Genomic DNA, 24,605 nt, shown 5'->3' on the forward strand with positions numbered 1-24,605 from the left:
GTATATAATTTATATAAACACTACTTTTACGGCTAACCATCATTTGATTGTGATTCATCTAAACCCTGCATGCAACTACTGATGTACTTGCAAAACAATACTAATCATGAAGCTTAAATGTCGTCTGTAATATTACTATGTGTATTTCATAGGGATGCATGACGATATCAAGACAGCATCAATGCTGGCCGATAAACGTAAACGCAAGATAACATAAACTACAAGAGTACGGTTGATATGACAGACCAATATGATGACGCAACACACATGCGCAAGAGGTGCGATGCATTTGATGCATCACTGAAGCTTAAACTAAATGAAAATGTCATGCTCATAAAGCAGCCCAACCATAGTCATCCAAGCAGCTTTCATTTATTATGTAGTTTCAACATATTATTTCTACCAGCTAAGCTCACAAGCAAAGTTATATACTCAGTAGCTCTCAAGCAAGTTGAAATACTTTGTTATATGAATAAAATTAATTCACATCTATGCTCATTTACAATGCCTTCAAAAGGTTCCACTCCCTATTGATTCTTTCTTATTTTGCTGCACATACATACAAAATGGATTTTTTCTGCTCCTATATAGGTAACCCTGTATAATATTAAAATGAAAAACGGATCCTCAGAATTATACTAAAAATAAAACCCTGAAAATGGTTTAATTGACAAGTAGTCACCCCTTCATATTAACAACCTAAACTGTGTTCAACTGCATGACTGCTGAATAAATATCATTGGCTTTCTGCGGACCCACGACTGAAACAGCAGGTCAGATCAGTCATGCTGTCATGAAGACCAAAGAACTGCCCGTAAAATATTGAAATTAGATTGTTAGGAGGCAAAAAAAGCTGGAGAAGGTCATAAACAGATTGGGAATGCTTTGAACCTTCCAAGAAGCACCATTTAGTCCATTTTAACTACATATAAAAAAATATGGCACAAGCCAGAGGGACCCAAGATCAGGCCATTCTACTAAACTGAGCAACCACATAAGAAGGACAACTGTCTGAGGAGTAACATAGAGGCCAGTTAGTATAACAGAGCTCAATGGATGAAATGGGAAAAACAACCGCGATCAACGGTCTCTTCAGCACTTCACAGATTTGGTCTCTTTGGGAGAGTGGCTAGATAGAAGCCACTTCTGAGAAAGACCAACATTAAATCATGCCTGGAGTTTGCCAGAAGACACTGGACAAACCCAAAATTGAGCTGGCCTGAAAGCAAAGCATTTGGTTTGGAGCAAACCGGGCAACACTGTCTCTGCTGTTAAGCGTGGTGGCAGCGTTATGCTATGGGGTTGCTTTTCAGCAAGAGGGACTGTTTGTTGAAATCTGCATTGAGGGTGAAAGTTTATGTTACAACAAGACAAAGATCCAAAGCACATGCCAAAGACTACAAAGGGATCGCTTCAAATCAAGATGGTCAGTATTCTAGAATGGCCCAGCCAAAGCTTAGACTTCTGTGGTATAACCTGAAAATTGCTGTCCACTGATGATCTCTGTCTAACTCTCTGTCAGAGTTGGAGCAAATTTATAGGAATTGACAAAAATGATTTAATCCAAATGTGCAAGGCTTTTTCATACCACAGAAGACTCAGAGCAGTAATTGCTATTTAAATCATATTTACAAAGTACTGGCTCGGGGAGGGGGGATAGGATTAATACTTCTTTAAATGAGAAATGTCTTTAATTTTTTTTTAAATTTTTGTCGAATGAAAAGTATTTTTGCATCAATAGGTGTAGCTGAACGAAAAATGTTCCAATGCATTAAAAGTGCATGCTGCAACAGTACAAAACGCGATAGTTCAAAGCAGGTGAATGATTCTGAAGGCACTGAATTTCTTTCATGAATGTGGAAACTTGGCTGCAGTTTGCATATGAGCAATAATGTAAATGAGGGTGTAATCTGCTCTGGCCAATATGAACAGACAAATATTGGTCCCTGAATTTCCCTTTCCTAACCCTAGTAGTTCTATGTGGCTTAAGCCTACCATTGCTACATCATTGCAAAGGTAAAGCGCAGCCCGCCCATCCACCCCCTACCCCCCCACCCCAAAGAAAAGGCCTTAAATCTTCAGGTTGCTAGAAATGTTTGCACAGTTCAGTTCAGCTCCGGATGTTGCTCAAAATGGCCGGCACTCTGCCTTCAGCGGACTTGGGTACTTAATGTGTCAGTGACCTACAGCAGTCCAAGAGCACTCACCCTCACAGCAATAAAAGCAACTGGCTTGGGTCTTGACAATGGCCATCAGCAGGACCTCATTTCCTTGGTCTAAGCTTTGTTGGACATGAAGTGTCAAAGTGGGAAAAACCAAAAACAGCACTGGTTTCTGGATAGTCGTGATGCAAACACAGGTGAAGCAGCTCTATGGGCTGAATTTACAATGGAATAATATAGATAGATGGGCCTTTTGCGATAACCCTGGGTTTCATTTAATGTATTATTTCTTTAAGCACATCGCAAAAGTACTGCTGTTATTATTTGGTAAAACACGGAAGATGAAAAAGTTCAAAGTGTACAGAATCATATTTTATGACACTTATGGAACACCGTATTTCAATCTGTATTTGCACACACACACACACTCACATTCAAAGAATTTAAAGATCACTAGGAAAAACAGGCAAACAGAGGACTAGTCTAAATATAAAGAAAGTCCTTTAGTTTTTAACAAAGGTAAACTGGCAATTTGTCTCAAATATGAAGTTGCTTTCCCAGGTATACGCACCTCTAAATATGAATTTGGTGCCCTGAGAAGATACTGTTGCTACTGTTGCTTATTGTTCTCATTTCATTCGGGATTGTCGCGTCATTGTCAAAACAAATAGACCATAAACAATATCTTAGGTATTCACACATGCAAACGTTAATACACCTTTTACCACTCATGCCCTTCTTCAAACTGAAACCCACCAACTTCCACGTTACTACATTCCAGTTCATACAATGTCCCCCACGATTTTTACCATTTCAACATGCTGTTATCGTTACTTAATTTTATTTGCAGGCAGTTTGTTTAATGTATGCATGTGTATAATTATTTAAGAGAAAAAAAAACGCATTACACTTGCTACACATCTCTACTGTTTCGGTAATCAGTTCCTGCACTAACTGTCCACGCGGCGTTAGCCTATTTGATATCCAGCGAATAAGGCAGGCAGTGCCTCGTCTACATTTAAATCCAATATTACTGAGACGCAGAGCACCACAGCAACAATGATTAACCTCGGGACACCCTCAAACGACCCGCAGTGTTCACCCCGTTGTGCAAAAAGCACGTACTTTATACTGTATCTGTGGTGTTCAGCACCAACCAAAGGACACTGCAAATTTCCCCGTTCCTGAAACAAGCGGTTTATTGGAAGACCTATCTAGATAAAGGTCGACGGGCATGAGGCATGTAATATAGCTCTACGTGCAGTGCTGCATCTGTGCCGAACGCGGGGAAAAACAGTCTATTTGTGTATCCGAAATTCTATCCAGGCGTGCAAACCGGAACACCGTAGTCCTTTCAAAAGTCATGCAAGTTTGCAAGTGCAACACTATTCAAATGTCGCTGTACCACTAGAAGCGTTGTCTAAATTGTAGCATGATCCAGGACTTAGATAGAGGATCGTAAAATAATTGCGGTGGTGCACCGCGCAAAAAGTATCGCAATGACGATAATGGCAGAGCAATCCAACAAAAATGGCAGAATGAATATCCAATGTCTAACTACGCTGTGTTTGTGTAATCTACGCTACAAATACAAATAAAGGCCCGTTTCACATATTTAGTGGCAATGGATACAGCTACAGTAGCGTGCATCTCCACATTCAAAGCATACCATCTCTCTATGCCACCGCAGTATCCAACTTACCTCTCGATGCACCCACACTGCGCTTTCTCCTCGTCGCCAGGATCCCTTTGCCCCCTCCTCTTTCTACAGAATTACAAATGTGTCTTTTTTCTTCAATAAAGGCACTTCTCCATATTTTCCCCGGACCCGGACTTCCAGTACTAGCAGGTGGACGCGCCTCTCGGTGATGGAGCCAGCGCGCTTCGCTCCCCCCTACCACTCCATTTTAAATTACAGCAGTCTTCGTATTCCAGGAAACAAATTAGGACGTTAACCATTCCATTTTCCATAAGATCGCCAGATTTCAGAGAACAGTCATGTCGTTTGTGATCACATCCCTAATTTATGGCGCCCCTTCGGTTGTTTTACACCATCTACAAGGTGCTCGATGCTGCCATTGTTACGCGTTTCTTTTTTTTTCTTTTTTTTTTTTTGCAGCTGGACCCCCCCACCCCCCTCTTCCCTGACGAGCGCAGGCTCGTACGCTCGTTCGCTTGCCTAGTACTCCCCCTCTTCCTTTTTTCCTCCGACCTGTCATAAAGAGCGCGCCCACCAAGTCCACGCAAGGCCGCGCACCACATCGCGGACGCGCTAAGCAAAACAGGTGCTTTTCTCCGAGAGCGAGCGAACATGATGCAGTGGTATCATACTATAAAGCATTCGGAAAAGTGTGAGAGTATTTTAGACTTTATCTCCGGGAAATCATTTGATGCCGACATCGTCTTCGTCATCATACCGCATGCCTGGACAGTTTTATTTGATAAATTAATGTTTTTTTTTTCATCCATAATGGGTTTATATGGACTACATGGTTTGTTCTTTTTTAATTTTGACCTCTTCAAATTCTACTGAAATATGTTTTCTGGAGAATTATCCACAAATTAGCATTCCCAACCTTTGAGGAGATTTGTCAAACTATCATTGTACCACTAGGTCCGCCAGAATATCTACAAAATGTACAAAGTCAAATAAATTTGGACAAATCTGTATGTTTATCAAAAGCAATAAACAACGGGAATTAATTTAGAACTAAAATTAAAATGTTAAATACACTCAACCACATCTTCACTGCTACGGTCAACACCTGACAAAAGGTCAATTAACAGTGCTCAAAATGCACAGGGTCTGCCAAAATTTATCATACCCTAGATAAAGATGAACAAACATACATAAAATAAATTATACGAGTACTGAGGTAACCATGTTTCACTGTTGCACGTGATTTACTATCATTGTGGAACATATTCTGCATAGCACTGATTGCGTGACATCACCCAGAATTTTTTTTTTTTTTTCAAAAAATAAAATAGGTATTTCCACTAGTTCCTAAATTGTGACATCTTCGTGAGGACAAAAATATTACTTTTTAAGCAAATATTTTGGCAAAATCTGGTATGACACGTGAAATTGTGATATTGTTTAAACCTGGGCACAGTTCCAGGTATTTTAACATTATAAAGTATGCATTTTAAAATTTTATGTAGAAATATATATATTTTTTAATTAAAAAGTAATTTATTGCTACGCACTTTTAAATGGGTGCCTGAATATACATTTAAAAGGGATGGACAAAATAATAGAATCAACATTAAAAAGGACTTTGAAGTAACTAAATCACAAACGCAAAAGCAGGTGAGCCACATGGAATTGAATGGCAATTAGCAGTATGTGTCAGCTATTAAAGGGGTCTAGCAATTCTCACTTTGATATGTGACTTTCCAAAACATGAGGCATCTAACTGAGTTACAAACAGTCTGTGCCTGAATTGCAGATTTTTTGGTCACAAAAACTGCTAAATTATTTAATGTAGCATGCTAAAACAGTGTCATGGCAGCATATACCAAACACGAACAAACTGCATTGGCACAGAGGAACAATGGTCACAAGTTTAACTTTTTTGTGCAACAGAAATTCCTCTGGTTGGTCAGGGTTTGGGCAGTCTGCATGTACCAGCTGCATATCAAATGTGTTGTTCCAAGACAATGACTCCACAGCTCAACTGAAAAAGTAGCAGCAGTTGCTTCAGAGAATGTGTGATTTCCTGAATTCTCTCGAACTGGAGAGCATTGCTGTGATGAGGCTGGCCTACACATATGATCAGACATACCAAATTGAGACAAAAAATAAAATATAAAAATCTGGCCAAAAAACTGTTTTAGTATTTTTTTAAGAACACTATACTATTGATACACATCTAGCTATCGATTTAATAGACCCTGGTTTCGTTATTGAACTCCAGATTACTGCTCACTTTTCAAAATGTCACCTACCTAGAGGTAGGCTACCTGCAACAGCAAAATATTCACACCTGAATCCAGCACTAGAATGAACTACTCTATCAGCTAAGTGAAGCTGAATGCTCCCACCTTAGTGACTTCCATGACTGTATGACATTTTAAGAATTAATGTATGATTTTTTATTAATGTATGATCATTTCCAATTGTGAAATTCCCATTGCACCAGATTACAAACATACAACAGAAAGGAGAACTACTTTTTGAAGCATATTATTTTGAAAAATATTGGTGGTGATGTGTCTATGTGGCGATGAGCTTGGCAGGAAATACTAGTCAGTAATGGCTTTTGGTAATGGGCTGAACATTGACCTGATGACTGCACACTTGCAGGTTAGGAGAATAGATTTGACGTAATTTGCAGTAAAAGAAAAAAAATAACCTTACTTTTCTGGCCCAGAACGTCAGTGCTCAGGTTAATGTTCTCTCATAAAGCAGGGCTTGGTCCTAAAACAGCTTGAAATAGATGAAAACTTAAAAGCTAAAGCAATTGACCCACCCTACTTTACAGCCCTTTAGAGTATGTTCCCAAATGCTAGCTAGATCTGCAGGGAGATCTAAACAAAGGAAAAGGCAATTCAACTGAAATAATATGTACTTTGATTTATGTATAAAAGATAACCAATAATTTCACAAGCAACATTTTACACTTGGTTAAAAGTCGTGCCACCAATATTAAATGATCACCATAGTAACACAAATTGCAACCAAACAGGTTTTACAAATTCCTTTTCAACACAATAAAATGGTTCTGAGGTCAGCAGCAGCTAAAGGAAGGTGGAAAAAAAGGTAATTGATGCTGGCACTTCAACTCCTCAGACCTGACAGCAGTATTAATCAAATGCTCATTTAGGCAATTTACTTTTTTCCTTCTGCCAGCAGGCCCAACCATTTCAGAACCTCAGGCTAAATCAGTGATGTCTTACAGGCCATCACAACCACTTTCACCAAGATGTTTCAAACCCCCAGACATGGAATACAGGAATATTTCAGCTAAAAAATGTAACATGAACTAGAGTGAAGAAAATGTTTCTCCCCTTTATTATTCGTTTTCTACGGCATGTTAAAAGTTCAGTGGTTACTGAAACAAACTGAAAATCCTGTGGAGGAAAAAATAGTAAGAATCAACATTTTGTCCTACATCTTTTCAGTTAAGTTATGAAACACTGCTGTGTGTGGGGTTGCAACACATTTTTAAAAACATTTTTTAGCTGAAATACTCCTGTATTCCATTTTAAATGTGCTGAGCTAAAAAAATAAAAATAAAAATAAAAATAAAAATAAAAATAAAAATAAAAATAAAAATAAAATAAAAAGTATTAAACCAGGCTGGGCAGTTTTAAATCTACATTTACAGGAAAAAAATCTATGATCTCAGACCAGCCCCATCAGCCTATTCTCTCACCATTGTGTCAAATGTCAACCAATATAGAAATAAATTAATTTTACACCTGGGAATAAGTTAGACTCATTTGTGATGTGTTACTGATTCAATCCACAGCATGCAGTCCTCACCTAGTATTCCAGAACAAATGAGTTATATACTAACTGGAAAAGTATTTCTAAGGCCTATGAAGACTCCAGTCCAGCAAGACCTGAATTTCTAGTTCCACGCCATAAACTGAAATCTAATTCTGCTGGGACCCTTCTGCTATTGGAAAGACATCTTAAAATGCAGGACTTGTATAACCAAGACCATACATTTTTCCCTCTATTTTTGAAATTTGGGAGTTATGTATGCTTGTTTAATCAAAACTACAACAACGACCACCACCACCCTTTCTTCCAGGCATTCTCTGTCCACCAAGTTTCAGGGAAGCACTGTTTGGTGCATGATTCAACTCAACTCAGGAAGGAAGTACATGTCCCACTGAGATGCTAGCTTTGGGTGCATGTGGAAGCCAGCATATGACTTGCCCTTGTTTTAATGTCCCAACCGTGCATCTGCCAATTTAGGCAAGTCTAGAATTGGGCATGACTATAGTGGCAGGCTCAGGAAAAAAGGTCTGACAAAAAATAACTGCTTTCGAGCCATTCCTCCATTACTGTGGCCTCTGTTTTTGCTTGGCCTGGGATGTGACCAGACTGCAGCAAATTTACACTGCTACTTAACACTGCAGAGTAATACTCTTCCGAAGTGGCTATTAAATTAGAAAGACATATTAATGGTTAATGGTTCAGTTAAGGCTTAGAATCTCAGTCTCAAAATGGACACAAAATGGGATGATTCCTTGTATTTTCAGCGAAATGCAGGCATCGTTTGTGCCACTTACAAGTACATTGAGTGTACTCAGAATCACATGGAAGAGAAAACCTTGCATGCTTTATACTGTAAGGGGAAGACTGTTACTACATATTTATTTGTAACTTCATGTATGTGTGGGTGTAGTGGGGCTTTAATGGCAAATGGCTTTATCTTCTTTCCATGCATTCTCATTTGTTGTCATTCCTCAATTCTGATCAGTAGCACACTGGAAGATAGAAGCAGGCCGACGCATATGGCAGCAAATACACATCGGCAGTGGCTTTTGAGAAAAAGCTGTGGGCAGTCATCAGCAACACAATGGTGCTTTTCCTCTTTGTACTCGGATAAGAATAAGCTGCTTCCCCAAGGCTCGTGGGTTAACCTTGGCTTACCTCTCACTCTATTTGTTAGTTTCCCAGTGAAAATTAAATCTTCATCAGCCCCAATCGACAGGGTATCTCAGACTGCGTGACCCTGAGGATAATGCTGCTAATGTAATCTGTCAAAAAACTTGCCACCTTATCTGCAGCCAAACCCTTTTTTTTCTTTTTTTTCTTTTTTGTTAATGGGACAAAAATCCCAAGTGCAAGCCAACAACAGCAGCAGCAATGAGAGAAGCAGTTTTTCTGATCAACATCTCAAAGCAGCCCTCCTCAATCCCCCACCCGTGGCCAATGTCGCAGATCTTATTAGAGGCTTTCCGCATGGTTCCCTGTATGTGCAAAAGCATTATTCTGTTAAACAGAGGGAGGTCACCCTCATTACCAGCTGAACTCCGGCAGCAGCAGAGAGACATCACGGACAGGAAAGCTTTCCGTGACATGGACATCTGCCACTGGTAGTTTTAATTTGCTCCTCTGCCAGATACAAAAAAAACCCTGCAAATGTTGTATTTGTAGAACAAATGAATCTTAAGAAGCATATAAATCTGCACATGTATTTATAGAGCAATTTTCCCGAGTGTTGACGCATCTTCAAATTCGAACTCAACACAGCGCTTCGACACGACAATCACGCTTTTCCACACGGGTCACTGGAAACACCTCAGTTCTGACGGGAAATGGGAGGGGCTTAATTGTAGCCATCTAGTGTTATCTTGAGCTTGGTTTTGTTTCGTGACACTAGTATGTGCATAAATCAAGGGCAGCAGGGCTTTGTGGATACATTTCTCAATACTGTTTAGCTGTGAGAATAGATGCCACAAAACAGCTCTTGGTTGAAGTAGAGATTTGTGATGTATGCACATAACTTAAACAAACTTCACAAAGTCATGGTAAATCTAAAATGAGAACAAGTAAGCAATGTGTACCCCAGGTACTAAAGAACTAAAAACAACATTCAGATTTTAGCCTTTATAAACAGGTACTGCATATGGAGATAGATTACTGTCAAAATGTAAAAACATATTACTAGCAAATGCAGAATGGGATTCACAAATATAGAACATGATTCACAAAAATAAACAATGATTTGTAAACATAGCCTAAGCTGTGAAAATGTATATTCAGGAAAAAATATAAAATGTAAACTGAAAACACGTATGATGCAAAAAAATAATAATAATTCACCATTAAACTAATGAAATTTAAAGAAAGAATGCATTTCTCATTTACAAAAGTGTTCACACTCCCATGTACCAAGATAAAGACAGCATCAGTGGAGAGAAAATCACAATCACAAATTTTAAAGGGGTCACTGTCCCGATGGAACACAAATCTTCGCCCTCAACGCAGATCTCTTGTGGACTGAAACAAGTTCCTCCTGAAGTACGTGTCTGTATTTGGCTTGATCCATCATGCTCTTAATGGCCCTTAAACAAGCTTCCTGGTCCCTTCTGCTGAAAGCAATGCCATGGTGACATTGGTGATAGGCTGCGTTCGGTTTGAGCCAAATATAGCACGGCCGTCGGACCAAAGAGCTCAACTTCAGCCTTTTCTGACCACAAATCTCTTCAGCAACATAGGTGAGGGTCTGTCACATGGCTTCTGACAAATTCCAGGTGTGATTTATTGTTGGCCGTTTCTCAGGAGTGCCTTCGATCTATCCACTCTTCCAAAGAGGCCAAACCTGTGAAGTACTGAAGAGGCTGCTGATTGTAGCACAGTTAACTCTGCAGCTCTATCAGTGTTGTAACTGGCCACTTGGTCACTTCTTTGACAATTGCCCTTCTTATGTGGTTACTCAGTACGGTAGGATGGCCTGATCTTGGCAGTGTCTTGGTTACACTATTTCTCCCCCCCCCGGCCCCTTTCTGTTAAAGTTGCTCATAGGCAGGTTCACAGTTCTGCAGATCTTTTAATAATCTTCTGCAGCTTTATTTTGCCTTATAATGACTTAATCTGAGTGTTCCATGTGCAGTTCTTTGGCATTCGCGACAGTGTGAGTGACCCAAGTCGCTGTTTCAGTTGCGAGTCCTTTGTATTTATTCAGCAATCATGCATTTTAACACAGATGGGCTTTAAATCAACATACAGTAGGTGGACCTCAGTAACACGGCATTTAGTGTTATCTCTCAAGAAAATGGAATAAACCTGGACCAATTTGAGCTGTTGCTACAAAGGAGCGAATATTTATTAATGAAGTCATTATCATGGTTTTATATTATTCTGAAGACATTTAAACACATTATTTCATTTAAAAAAAATTAAATGGGATTCGGCCAAGAATCCTCTTATTTGACCTGCAGCCAAACAAAAATCAGTGGGGGTGAAAACTTTCTCATGGCACAATACATAATGACTCAAATACAATAGGATTCACAACTTTTGCCCAATTCGTGACTTACAACCTGTATGTCCAATTATATTTCAAATGGTACTGTGGTCACAAATTCAAGTACCAATTATTTTTCGGAATAAATGATCAGTAAGTCGATCCCAAAAAATACTCATTAAATTACAAACAAAATATTGAGTGAAAACATTTGTGGAACGTTGTTGCATGTGACAAACCCACGGTTTACCCAGTGCTTCCTTATGGATATTTATGATGTAGGTCTGAGTTCTGTTAGGGAAATAACCTTGCCGGATTGAATAACTTGACCATTTTGATCATTCTGCCACATTTCCGTACATGACTGAGAAATAGACTGGGTACACAGCTAGCTTGCTTTCAAGCTAGCTTTCAAGATCATTTCACTCAACAACAGTGTTCTGCATGAATATTCACATTGGTTTGTTTGGAGTCACACATGTCTAATAAGAGCCCCTGGCCTATGGACTACAGTGTGACTACAAGATACCCTTCTCCATTGACTTACATTGTAGCACATGTATCGCATTAGTTACCTCCACCAATTTGGGCAGACCTCTGTGCAGCAGGTGTGTAGTCACAGATGACATGAAGCAGAATTTTATCCAAGTGCTTGCAAGAAGGGAACACTATTAATTGTGGACTTCCTCCACCAACAAATCTATTAGCCACTCAACACAGCTGTACTGGTGGATATAAAGATCTTTGTGTATCTTTACAGTGATTTTTCAAAACTACTTTGTGAGTACATACTTTGCCTGGCAAGAGCCCATCAGTTTTCACATTTTGTTTTTTAGAACTTGAAAAGCTGACAACAAAACTATTTAAGTTTAAAATACTTTTGCAAGTGACTGTTTGCATTTTACTTTGTTCTTTTCCACTTCCATAAGAATGGGAAGGGAGCCCATCTTTTGCGACAGTATACAAGATGTCATAAAAAATTCTGTACACTAGGAAAATTCTCAGCATCCATCTTATCTCAGGAAATACACTTCTCTTTGTGATGGCTCATGACAGATGTCACAGTACGCTCTCCATGAACAGTACATTTTCTGTCCGTTCCATTCTGGAGGGGAAAGTGTGCAATTCAAGCCTTTAACTTTCATCCACGGAAAATGAAAAAAAGCTTGACATGTAATGTAAAACCAGTAACTACAAACATGACCATTACTTGGAGTGCAGTTAAATGTGAGGTACTACGGTACAAAAACAAAATGCAATTGTGTTAAGGAGCTGGACACATAACCCTCGAGAAAAACAGATGCATGGCTTGTGTGTGTTGTATGTTGTGTGCGTTTGGGTGTGTGAGGGGGAGGGGTGCACTCCACCAGCTGCCTAGCATCTCAACATGTGTCTCCGACAAAGGTGGATCCAGAACATTAACTCTGACAAAGTCCAACATACTTTAATTCCGTACACGGCAGACACAGCATGACAGGCTGATAGAGGACCGCCATTTCGGCTCTCTCAAAGAAACAGTGTGTCCAAATGCACAATGCCCTATGACAAACAGCATTCACAAACTGCAGTCAGGATGAGTCTGCAAAACCAGCACTGTGGGACTCTGCGTTCATCAGGTCTTTGGCAGAAACACCAACTTTCTTGCTCCAGCGCAGTCATATATACATACATCATAGTCCTGTTGCTCGACAGCCCCACACTACAATCAGCACAGTCGGCTCTGTTGTACCTCAGGTTTCAGGCTACACAATTTCCACCCAACACAATGGTGTTAAGGAAAACAAACGTGTGCTCAGTGCATGCATAGTGCCTTCCACCACAGTGCTTTGTTTAACCAGGGACCTGAGTACATATGACATATCTCATCCCAAAAATGGATCACATGGTACTTTAGTTCAGAACTACAATACTCTGCACCTTACTGATGTCTTTATGTGCCCAGTTTTTTTCCCCTGAAGTACAATCACTGCCTTCATATTGTTCCTAAATGTCTAAATGCAACGGATGACAGAACAGTCTTGTAGAACTTTTCTGGCTGCATTGTTCTATTACGTTTCATTGCTTAAAAATGTAATTGCTATAGTTATGTTAATTTTCAATCGTTTGGAAGGTCACAAGTAAATCTATACTGCAACCACACTTAGAAAACATATCTTTCCCCTCTTCTTGGCACTTGTTTGTCTTGGAGCTTCTCGATACAGAATGATCCCATGGGTAACCACACTTTATGAAGCATTTTATCATCTTAAAAACTAGACGATACAAAAAACACAGCAAGGTAAAGCGTTTGTTATTTTCTGAAGAAACATACCATATGACCTTTTTAATAAAAGCCACAGACATAATTAATAGCCTTATCAAATGCAAATTTGCACAAACAATTATAATTGGACACGATGCTTGAGCATTTTCATCAAGAATCAACCAGTCTTATTACATTGCTATGTACACATCCATAATAAAAACAACTACCTACTGTGAAGAGTTCCCAATTACATGGAAAAAAAATAATTTAAAAATAAGTTGAATTAACTTATGCGATATGTCTATACGAAGGCATGTAACTTTACGGTCTTTAGCTTCAGGGGTCTTCCGTCTCCTATGGTAAAAGAAAAAAATGAAACCCTTCATTATTTTTGACCAAAAGAACCACTGTGGAAGAAGGAAATAGTGTATGAGCTTGGTTTCACCTTGATTCCGCCAAACTATGCATAAAACAACCCTCATTTATCCCCGGTCCCCGAATGTGGAGATCATTCAGATACTGAAAAACAATTCAGCCTCCACCGTTGTGATTGGAAATTGCCCGTCCTGAGGGGGGCGCTGCAGAGGGGAGGGGGGGAAAGTGGGTGGGGCTGTCAGTAGGAGTGGTGAGAGTGGGAAACGTGGGACGGCCCAGCTGGAATGAGGCGCTGGGCCATGTTAATATGGGAGGGGCCCGACTAGTCTGAGGGGCGGGGCAATGACGGCGGGCGTGGCGGGGGGGCCCGGCCGGGGACGTTCGGCCCGCGACCCGAGGGCCGGGTTCAGCAGGAGCAGTTCCCGCAGCCCTTCACGCTGTTCAGGATCTCCTCCTGCAGCTTCTTCCGCTCCTCCTCCTTCTGGGAGAGCCGCTCGGGCTCCGTGTCGGCCGAGGGCTTGCGGTTGAGGATCTTGCTGTTCTGCGTGTTCCACAGGTCCGAGTACAGGCTGCCGGGCATGGCCAGGAGGTCGTGGTGGCTCCCCCGCTCCGCTATCTTCCCCTGAAACGCACAGAGCCCCAGGGGGTGGGGGCGGTCAACCATGGCAACAGCCACAGCCTGAACATTCACATCTCATGTACAGGCTAAAGAAATGAACCAACAAGGCCTTCTTTCACTACAATCTTTCTAAAGTCTTGGGATCGATCTTTCTAAAGTTTTAATTTTTTTTATTTCTGTGTAAGCGATTACATGCAGATACATATTCCAAAGTTCCAAAGGTGCTTGGCGAGTATTGCATTAATTAATGTGTCCCTTGAGACCTAAGCTACCAGTCAAAGATGAGTCAGACTATTATTCCTGGCAGGCGAGAGACACCAGCAGCACAGCTACAGTTACAACATGACAACGGACCCCACACCCTTATCTAGCCCATCTGTTCTCAGACAAGAGGCAGACAGATGAAGATCAGGGAGTCCCTCCTGGGCAACATATGGGGTTCTCTGGAGCATCTACTGTGCTGACCCTCTTGGGCAAAACACCGTGGAGGGTAAACATGAAGAGAGACAGAGGGAGGGATAGGTCGTATAGCTTTAGAGAGAAAGTGAGAGAGAGAATAACAAGGCTAACGTGAGATTGAAGAAGAAGAAGAATCCTAAATAGCCACACCAGCAGTAAGTGGGCAGCAGTCCCAGTACCAGGACTTACAGACCACTTAACTTTGACTTACTTCTACCCACCCACCCCCGCCCACAGCAGAGTCAGCAGGGGACTCACTACTGCATGGACCATGGGGCTTATGCCACAGGGGCAGTGTCTGTGCATGGTACTCTTTTCACTATCAGGAGTTGTCAACTGGGGGGGAGAGACGGTCTTCAGAGACCATACACAGGTGACTGGAAGCAGCAAGGGGGAAGGGACGTGACAGGGGACCAGATGCACAAACACTCCTCGCCGTCGTCCCTACACCGTACCTCAACCCCCCCCATTCCTCACCGTCTCCAAGATGGAGGTTAAAACCTTACCGGAAAAACTACAATCCCCCCCCCTCCTCCTCCCCACACCACACCACACCGCACCGCACCACACCACTGCCTCTCCCTGCGTGCGGGCCGCCCGGCCTTCCGCCCCGGCTGCCCACGCGGTGGCGGGGAGGCGCGGGAGGTAAACAGAGGGGTCTCCGACGCAGGCATGCGCCCGGCACCTCCGCTCATTATTTTAATGAGCACCCTGGAGCGCTCGGCAAACTCCTGACACCGGAGAGTCCCCCGGCGCCGCGCGCAAACATGCCTCCCTTTTTCCGGGGACCTTTTTGATCCCAGCCATCTGACGCGAGGAGCGGCTATTTTTCAGCTGCGAACGAGAAACAATCGCAAACCGGGGGGGTCGGGGGGGGGCAAACGTTGCTTTCTGCTGTCTCTGCCAACTTACATGCAGCCTGCGTTTCTTTTTTTTCCCCTATATTATTTCTCGTACGACTATGATTACCGTGATTGGAAATAATAATGATAGTCATCCTAATGATACAAAGTAAGGATAACCGCAATTACACGGAAAACGCGCGTCAGTGTTCGTTTCTCTGAGCTTCAGATGTCAAACTCCCCCTCCCCCCCCCACCGCCACTTACACTTAGACACCCGCCTGTCCTGACAAACAAAAACCACACATACTTGCCCACATGCCCACACACGTACACAAAAGCTCGCACACATACACAAGCATATCCACACAGAAACACACACACACTCGCGCGCGCACACACCCATACAGGAACATCGTTCAAGAGCGAATCGCTTCGCGCAGATTTTCACCGCCGCGGACGCCACTCTCGCCGCACGCGCATCACGCTCGTCTTCGGAACGGGACCGGAGGACAAACCGTGCATTTCCTCAATGACAGCGCTGGAAACAGATGGCCGACAAGGCCTGCGAGCGCGAGAGCGATTCTGACGGCAATCGCAAGTTGGGAAGCGCAGCGGAAAAGTGTACATGTCCCTCCCACGCGCGAGACTCTGACCTCTAAAAATGCATTCATTACCTTCCGCGAACCCAAAAGAATAAAGATTGGCAGCTTTTTTTTTTTTTGTTTTGTTTCTCTCTTTTTTTTTTCTTTTTATACGGATAAGAACAGCGGCGTCGCTCTCTCTAAATTCAGCCAATTAATTCAGACTTAACTGGTCAAATAAATCAGCCAAACACTTCTTGAGTCAAATGTTTAATTGCATAAAAATAAACATTTTTATGCAATTACTGACATTATGACATATCTTATTCTTCACAAGTTCTAATCCATTTAATTTTTTTCTGCATGTGACAAGTGTATTAAAATATCAAGTACTAAAAATATGAAGCATACCACAGTCTGATGCCCAACAATTAACAAAAACAATACTGCAATAATAAGATTTTTGGATGAAATTGAGTATACCAACACAGAATTTGTTAGACTAGTGAACTATGTCAGTGGACATAAAATTACAAATTAAACGGTCATTTCACTTACCTCATTCAACACAATAATCTCATCGGCGTCCACCACAGTGGACAGTCTGTGGGCAATGAAGATTGAAGTCCTGTACTTCACCATCTCTTTCATGGCGGTCAAGATATTCTGGAATGACAAGGAGTAACGGTCAGCTCAATGTAGGAAAACATACAGATGCTGCCATTACATGTGAAATCAAGTCATCAGCTCAACATTTAGCTTTGGCACAGTCTTACAGCCTATTTTTACATAATGTGTCAAGCATTTTTGCAAAACAGAGAAAACATACTTCTCATAAACATCATATAAACTGTAGATCCAATTATTTTATTTACAAACATATGGTGGTTTAGTTACATTGGGTTTTTAAAAACACCTCTGCCCATTGTTATGAGAAATGTACAGGACATGGAAATTTTTAAGTGGGTGTGAGTACGAAGGGGTAAATTTACATACAAGCAAGATTTAGTTATGCGTCAAATGATAACTTTCTGTTCAGCTGAAGCTTCGCCATGTTTCTAGATTCTATCGTTCACTCTAGCATTGTAGACATGGTCATTAGCTTGCCTCAGCAAGCTCACCAAGTAACAGATCAAAAGTGAGCAACTGAGCATGCAAGCCGTTGATGGCATTACATGGGGTTTTACATGACGGCTTGTGGGAAGGCCTGTGTGATAAAGGCCGTTCATTACTACTGTTAGCTGAGCAATATGAAAGCCAAGCTCACTGCACTGACAGTGCCACATTGCCACCGTGTTGCAATAGCGCAGGGCAGCAGCGCCGGGTGCTAGCATGCTCATTTAGTACCGCACACAGGCACATCTGCAAACTTGCTTTCCTCATTAAGAACGCTACATCATTGTTATAAATGTCTACAACACAACAGTGCAGCAGTAGACAATACAAGCAAAATTGACTGACGATTGAATTGGAAAACTGAACTGGGTTCATTTTATTGCGCTGGGTCAAATGGTTGAATTTGGAAAATGGCATCTCCTCTCGCTGTGCACAAGGTGCCATCCATTTTGCATTTTATCTGCCTGAACAGATACTCATTCAACAGGAGTCTGTTGCAGACTTAAGAGGGGGGTTATCCTGGCCCTACCTGTATACTGAATAATCAGTAAACTTGGCTAGCTCAGCTTAGCTTTGTGCACTATTGATTACTGAAATATTATGGGTTAAAGATCATGAAATATAACAAGATTACAAACATGACCACTATTTTTTAGGCTGCTCTTCTATAAGACTGCATTGTCCTTCGAAATATATCAGATAATCCACTATGTTGAATGTCGTATTATTTCCATCAAAAAAAAACCGCATTTCCAGTATACACACCAGGCACAAATGGTCAAACTGTAGAACGAGTACTGAGGTGCTCCAAGCGCTAGCTTAATGTCTTATTAATATCTTGTGAGAGACGGTATGGATCTGCGGTATCAGACCCCTGTGTTCACACAAAGCGCCTGGCCACTGAAGGCTGCAGTGAGAGGCTCCATTTCTAAGGAATGCTAATTCCTTTTTTTTCTTTCCCCTCACAGGCAGAAACCTGCAGTCCGACTGCAGAGGAAAAGCAAATATTTCCCTTCCGTTTTTATCTGGACACAGAGTCCGTCGAAGCTGTTAGGGAGATCAATCCCTTTTTGCTGCGCCGACTGCTTTCAAATCATTATCCGAGGTGCGCAGTACATACCCTGTCACCTTGAATCACAAAAAGGCTGTCCTGCAGAAAGACAATTGCACTGAAGTGCTTAGAAATGTGTTTGCGCTTTGAGGTGCAGTCGCCCCGGCCACGAGGAAGCAACCAGCAGTATTAATAATCTATTAAAATGGCCCCCGGACTGAACTTTTGATCTCTGAAGGCCAAAGCATTGTAAAACATGCAAACAATTTTGTTTCAGAATTAGGCTAATGTGGGGCAAACTCCAGCAAAAATTCTCTCTCCAGCTCAGAAGGGGTCCAACTCCAGGTTTCCACAGGGAACGCCAGCATAATAATGGTTTTCTCCCAGAGAGGAGCTCTAGGTTCACTGTCGGCATGTTTACCCATAAATTAGTCACAGCAGCAGGTGATGTCACTTTAATCTCAACAGTAAGCCGTGTAATTGGCGATGGTTAAACATCAACCGGCTCTCAAACCCCCCACCATTTCCTCTATATATTCAGCATTTACTGAACAGATCTCTTCCCAACATGAACACCTTGAAGATGAATGGCCAAGATACAGGAATTTCCAAATAAAACTGCCTTGAGGTTAAACATCCATACCTAAAAATAAGCTATTTCTTCAGCTCTCATTTTTCATTAATTCAAATACAGCATACTCTACCAACCTGCAAACTATAAAAGGCGAAATGACAACACACAACCCTCAACCTACAGACACACACACACACACACCCAAAAACAAACATTACCAGCAGTTTACTGATTTATACTAGACTGACATTAATGTTTGCTGTGACTGAATTCAAATCCAGCCTACACAAGAATAGAAAGTGCAGAAATGCAGCCTATTATCTGAATTATAATTAATCAATATTTTCATCAGATACTGTTTTTTTCCAAGCATGATGTAACCTGATTATCTTTCTTATTAAATGAATTCCAACATAGCAGCATTTAATATGGAATCACACCGACTTCACTGCTCAGAACGCAGCACGCATTTGCTCAAATCTGAACCTTTGACAAAATAAAAATGTGCTTTTTTAATTAAAGAAGGAAAGATTTGAATGAATCACTCGGGAGCACAATAGCCACATGCTGATACTCTCTCCTTTCGCATTATCTGTTTCGCCAGTTTGCTTGCTTAACTTGAACACCAAGTTAATAAGTGACAGCTCGTACTTGCCACGCTGTCGTTGTATGAAATTAAGCTCTCCTCACAATGATAGCTTTGTCACACTGCCTGTTTTTTTTCTTATTTTTTTATCTTAATACCAAAGTCAACATGCCGCTTCCCCTGAGGTCTGTGCAAATGCGCTGCTGATACCTTATCGTGCCTTTGGACTATTTATTTATTATAAATAGCCTTTTCTTATTATAATAAAGTTTTCTTACGGTTATTCTCATTTTCTTTCAACAAATGCATTGGGTTGATTAATTGCACCAGATAATTGCACCAGCCCTTATATGTAGAATAAATATACTTGTGTGTGTTTTTCAACACGTTTGAGCAGTATGATTTTGGGGTGTGTGTGCATGTGTGCGTGCGTGCGTGTGCATGGGTGCTTGTGCGTGCATATCAACATAAATGCCAGTCAGGTTCTGAATAATAGTGAACACCAATTGGCTGAAGTAGCCTAATGCAGCACATCTTCAGACTGTGGCCCTTAGAGGGGCCCACTGATGTACGGCGGAGTAAGCCTTGCTCGCGCCCCCCTTCAATCCACCCACCTCCTCCGTAATGGAGTCCAGGGAGGACGTGGCCTCATCGTACAGCAGGATGGGAGGGTTCTTCAGGACGGCCCGGGCGATGGCCACACGCTGCTTCTCTCCCCCTGTAACCAACACACTTGCAATGTCAATCGGTCTCCTGACAGTCATGGCATCACTGCCTTAAGAACTACATCACCCAAACTGCACTGCTTCAAAAACTACATCACCCAAACCCTGATGCTTTAAAACCACATCACCCAAACCCAACTGCTGTAAAACTACATCACCCAAATCCCACTGTGACACTTGACTGCCGTAAGGCACTTGCTGAGAAGATAAAAAACCCTCTCTTGACGAAAGCTTGACCAACCTGACAACTTGAGGCCTCTCTCTCCCACCTGGGTCTCGTACCCATGAGGCATTCTGAGAATGGCGTCGTGAATGCCCGCCAGCTGGGCCGTTTTATATACCTCCTCGGGCGTGGCGTGAATGTTCCCGTACTGCAGGTTGTAGTAGATGGTGTTGTGGAACAGCACCGCATCCTGTGAAATACCGTGACATGGAAGCACAACCATAGGTTTCAAAGTCGCATGCCAGGCCTAATATACCAGGCATTACAGATACTTCAGGGAAGTGTTCTAACAGTTTGGGGCCAAAAATGCATTTGTGTTTACCACTATGTGGAGAAGGCAGGTCTTTAAGCTCTGTAAAAATGACATTACAGCACATTCAACGACAAGCCTAAACACCTTGGAGAGTAAAATTAAATGGCACACTACAGGGCACAGTGTACCCTTCATGGAAGGCACTATACAAGTGGCCAATAAAAAAGGATAAGGGGGGAAGAGTTGGAGACCTACAGTGTATAATTTTATCTACAAATGCCTCACTGACACAACAACTTGGCACAATAGATGCATTTGTCTAGAGATGTAATTATTTTTTTCCACTGCTTTATTTTCTGTCACAGGACGAAACCTCTCAACATTTTTTTCAAAGCATGTTTAAGGATTTGTGCTGTGTTTTTCTGAAACCTTTTATTTTTGGTGCATAGCACTTCAAGGTGAGAAGGCACAAATGTACACTTGCTCAGCCAAGTTAAATTGGCCATTCTGAAGAACTGCAAATATTCCACGTCACAAAGGGCAGAGTGTGGCGTTGTAGTAATGTTTGAAGCTTTCATTTGAGCTGTATTTGGGCTTTTGTTTGTCATTGTGTTTTTAGTTAAAATTGGAGTTCACATATAACAAGATAACATGTCAGCTTAAGACTTCTGCAATTGTGTGGAGCAGGTACTGTGTTAACTGTTTGAGGAAGAATCGCAAATTCGGTGGTTAAGACAAGACAACTACTAGAGATGGGTGAAATTGGATGCTTTTGTTCAGAATTTTTTTTACCTGTAATTTTTGACCCTGTGGGTTTTTGAAAGTGGGACTACTCATTAAAGTATGGCATTGGTGTGAAACATTTTGTTCTTTTTCTTGAAGCTGTTAATGTGGCAGACAGAGTGTACTGTACGAAGGGCTGGAATGAACCAAGGGATCCATGTCCTGTGAGTATGTATGGGCACTATGAAGTATACTGAACATTTCTCAGAGTTTTGCATAAACCAAAGATACAAAGGTTGTGAATGAAACCAAGTGACAGCTTTCATTCCAAACAAAATGCTACTCTTAAGATTCTTCAAATAAAAACCTACCTTAAAAGTACATTTAATGACCTTTCGATCAAACTATTCATCCAACCATCGATTTATCTATAGATCTATCGACCTGTCTTTTTTCAATCACTTACTCAATCAGCTAGGTAAATTATAGACTGTTTTAGGATGAAACTAATGAAATGATTTACTTTGGGACAAGGAAAAAATGTTAATGATAGTGAAGATACGGGTCCTTTGAGGTCCGGTAACTGTTAAACCTGTTAACCCAACTACTTTACTGGTACAGAAAGTGCTAACCTGTTTAACAACACAAGGATAAAACGAGTTTCCCTGCGCATGGCCATCGGCAGGTAGGTAGGACGCCGTCTGTGATCTCCATACAGGACACAGCACAGGGATGCTAGTAGCCCGGTCGCCAGCCTTTTAAAAGCCCCGCTCGAACCTGGGATGTAAACCGCTCTCTCACCCACCTGTGGTACGACACCCACTGCCTTCCTCAGGCTGTCCAGGCTCACGTCCCGAATGTTCTGCCCGGCGATGTAGATATTTCCCTTCTGTGGCTCGTAGAAGCGGAACAGCAATCTCACAATGGTGCTCTTACTGAAACGAGAGGGGCGAAACCCATCACACCTAACTCTGGGGGCGGGGGGGATTAATGGATGTAATGAGAGCAGACAGCATGCACCCCGCACAATGGAGGTTACAGAAGAGGGCCGCTGACCCCAGGCAGGGGGTAAGAGAGGCTCGGAACACGGGGAGTATTTTAGAGATAATGGAGGAATAGCTCTGCAGCAACAGGCTTGTTTACCCTATGGCGCCGCACAGAACCTGCACAAGTGGTTACCATGGGGTGGACTGGATGGAAAATATCAAAAGCACCGGGTGACAACTGTGCATCTAGCTGGATGGGAGAAAACCGCTCAACGAACAAGACCCTTCCTGCGACACAGCGTTAACCCTTTACACGTGCCCACACCCAACCCCCCAACCCCCAACACCCCCGCATACATACACACGCAAGCCCCAAAATCATACTGCTGAGCCTGAAATATCGATCGCTAATTTAACAGTGCAGAATTAACGGGATAAAAAACAAAACAATAAATAAAACCTCATATGTTGAGGAGGGTGGGGTGGGGGGTTTATAGAGGGACTAAAAAATATATGTATTTTCTCAGTTGTACCTATGAAGTGTTAATAAAACAATTGTTCACAACAAAATGTAAGGCAACACGTGTACGGTTATAAATTTAATTAGTGTGCTGTAGGAATTGGCCATCAATGATCACAGGCTTTTAATCACAAACCATTACATCATCTCGCTCTAGGAGGTGGGTATATGCTGGGGGGGGCTGGTGGGTGGGTGCAGTGGATGAGTGCACAGACTCGTTCGTCAGGCTCTGGATTCACGTGTGAGGCTTCAAGGCCTGTTCTCTGTTCCGCCCTCAGACCGCCAGTCATCACAGAGAAGCACAACGCACTTTGCACTTGAATTATTCACACAGAAAAAAGGAGAACCCGATCAAAAATCTCCCTCTAAAGCTTCTTTGTAAGCTTGGTCCCCATGGTGAACAGTTACAATTTGATGACAATGAAACCGTTTTTCGACCTGGTTGCCCTTGGTTGATGACTACCCCATAAAACGCAAAACCCCTCCTGGGGGCCTGGAAGAGGAACAAGTTGTGGAGGACACCTACCCGGACCCACTGCCACCGACAATGGCCACCTTCTTGCCGGCAGGCACTTCGAAGGACAACCCACTAAGCACCTTCTGTCCCTCCAGGTACTCAAAGTACACGTCCTCAAACCTGATGGTGGCTTCCTGGGGTGTGACCAAGAGGGGCGGGGCCAAGTCTTTCTCCTATGGGGACAAAAGGCACATGGCTAAAGAACCTGACAGCATGGGCTGCTGGGTAGTGCATTCTGTTAACAAATTTAATTGTGCTAAACAATGCTTTGACCTCAACTTGTATCAGATGATGACCGCTATAGGTCCAAAATGTTTCACACCATTAAATTTGTTACATGTATAATACAGCATATTGGTAACTAACAAAAATAAATAAATAAATGAATACACAAAATACAATGGTAATAATCTGACAGCGCAAGTCACAGACCAGCCTCACAAAATATATCAGTGAACTGCTGAATTTAGTTCTGCAGAATATTAGAATTCCAGCATTGGGGGGGGGGGGGGGCGGGGAGTGAGGAGAGTGGAGAGAAGCAGAGCGTTATTAGAATTTATACTCATTATTCATCCACATTCATTCAAAATCATATTAGCGGGTCAGTAATTGCTTGATGTGCTGTGCCACCACACAGAGAGCCACAATGAGCCGCCATTACCGATCGGCGGAAACAAGCGGACAAATTTTCAGCGCGGTAATTACAGGGCTGCATACAAACAAGCTCGGCGAAAAAATAAGCCCCATCACACGGCACTTTTTACCACCCCCTGACGCCGCCACCATTTTATTTTTAGCTCCTTTCTTTTTTTTTTGGCAAAACAATAAAGATTTGCCAGATCACAGCCTTGCTCAAACAGCGGATATTTACAGTGGAGAATTTCATCTCGCCTGCGTGGAGAATATTTATCGTACCAGCATTCCGCAAGAGCAGTGACATCCAGTTTCAGAATACGGCGCCTTATTGACTTTAAACAATTAAGTGAAAGAGAAACAGATAATTGGCCCGTGTGGACGTCACTCTTGGAAGGTGCTATATGAAGGGTTCAGCCATATCTGGAATCTACTTATTACGCCATCTGTGCTCTCAAGGACCTAAAGACTTTTCACGAC

General features: G+C 42.0%; 2 protein-coding genes across 3 annotated transcripts in view; both read right to left on the bottom strand.

Moving 5' to 3' along the window:
* nexmifb (neurite extension and migration factor b) overlaps positions 1–4,302 on the bottom strand; it is a 72,098-nt gene extending 67,796 nt beyond the window's left edge. For both annotated transcript variants that reach the window (XR_010329090.1, XM_064328302.1), the window contains exon 1: positions 3,865–4,302. The gene's annotated coding sequence lies outside the window, so the exon portion shown is untranslated. The remainder of the gene's footprint in view (positions 1–3,864) is intronic.
* Positions 4,303–12,518: 8,216 nt separating this feature from the next.
* abcb7 (ATP-binding cassette, sub-family B (MDR/TAP), member 7) overlaps positions 12,519–24,605 on the bottom strand; it is a 37,874-nt gene continuing 25,787 nt past the window's right edge. Inside the window, exons 11-16 of the mRNA XM_064328303.1 lie at positions 23,502–23,665; positions 22,275–22,404; positions 20,512–20,683; positions 20,160–20,263; positions 16,777–16,884; positions 12,519–14,337 (exon numbers count right to left, since the gene is read on the bottom strand). Of these exons, the coding sequence (XP_064184373.1) occupies positions 14,122–14,337; positions 16,777–16,884; positions 20,160–20,263; positions 20,512–20,683; positions 22,275–22,404; positions 23,502–23,665 (894 nt within the window). The 3' untranslated portion in view covers positions 12,519–14,121. The remainder of the gene's footprint in view (positions 14,338–16,776; positions 16,885–20,159; positions 20,264–20,511; positions 20,684–22,274; positions 22,405–23,501; positions 23,666–24,605) is intronic.

This window comes from Anguilla rostrata, chromosome 3 (genome assembly GCF_018555375.3).
Source record: "Anguilla rostrata isolate EN2019 chromosome 3, ASM1855537v3, whole genome shotgun sequence".
Taxonomy (NCBI): domain Eukaryota; kingdom Metazoa; phylum Chordata; class Actinopteri; order Anguilliformes; family Anguillidae; genus Anguilla; species Anguilla rostrata.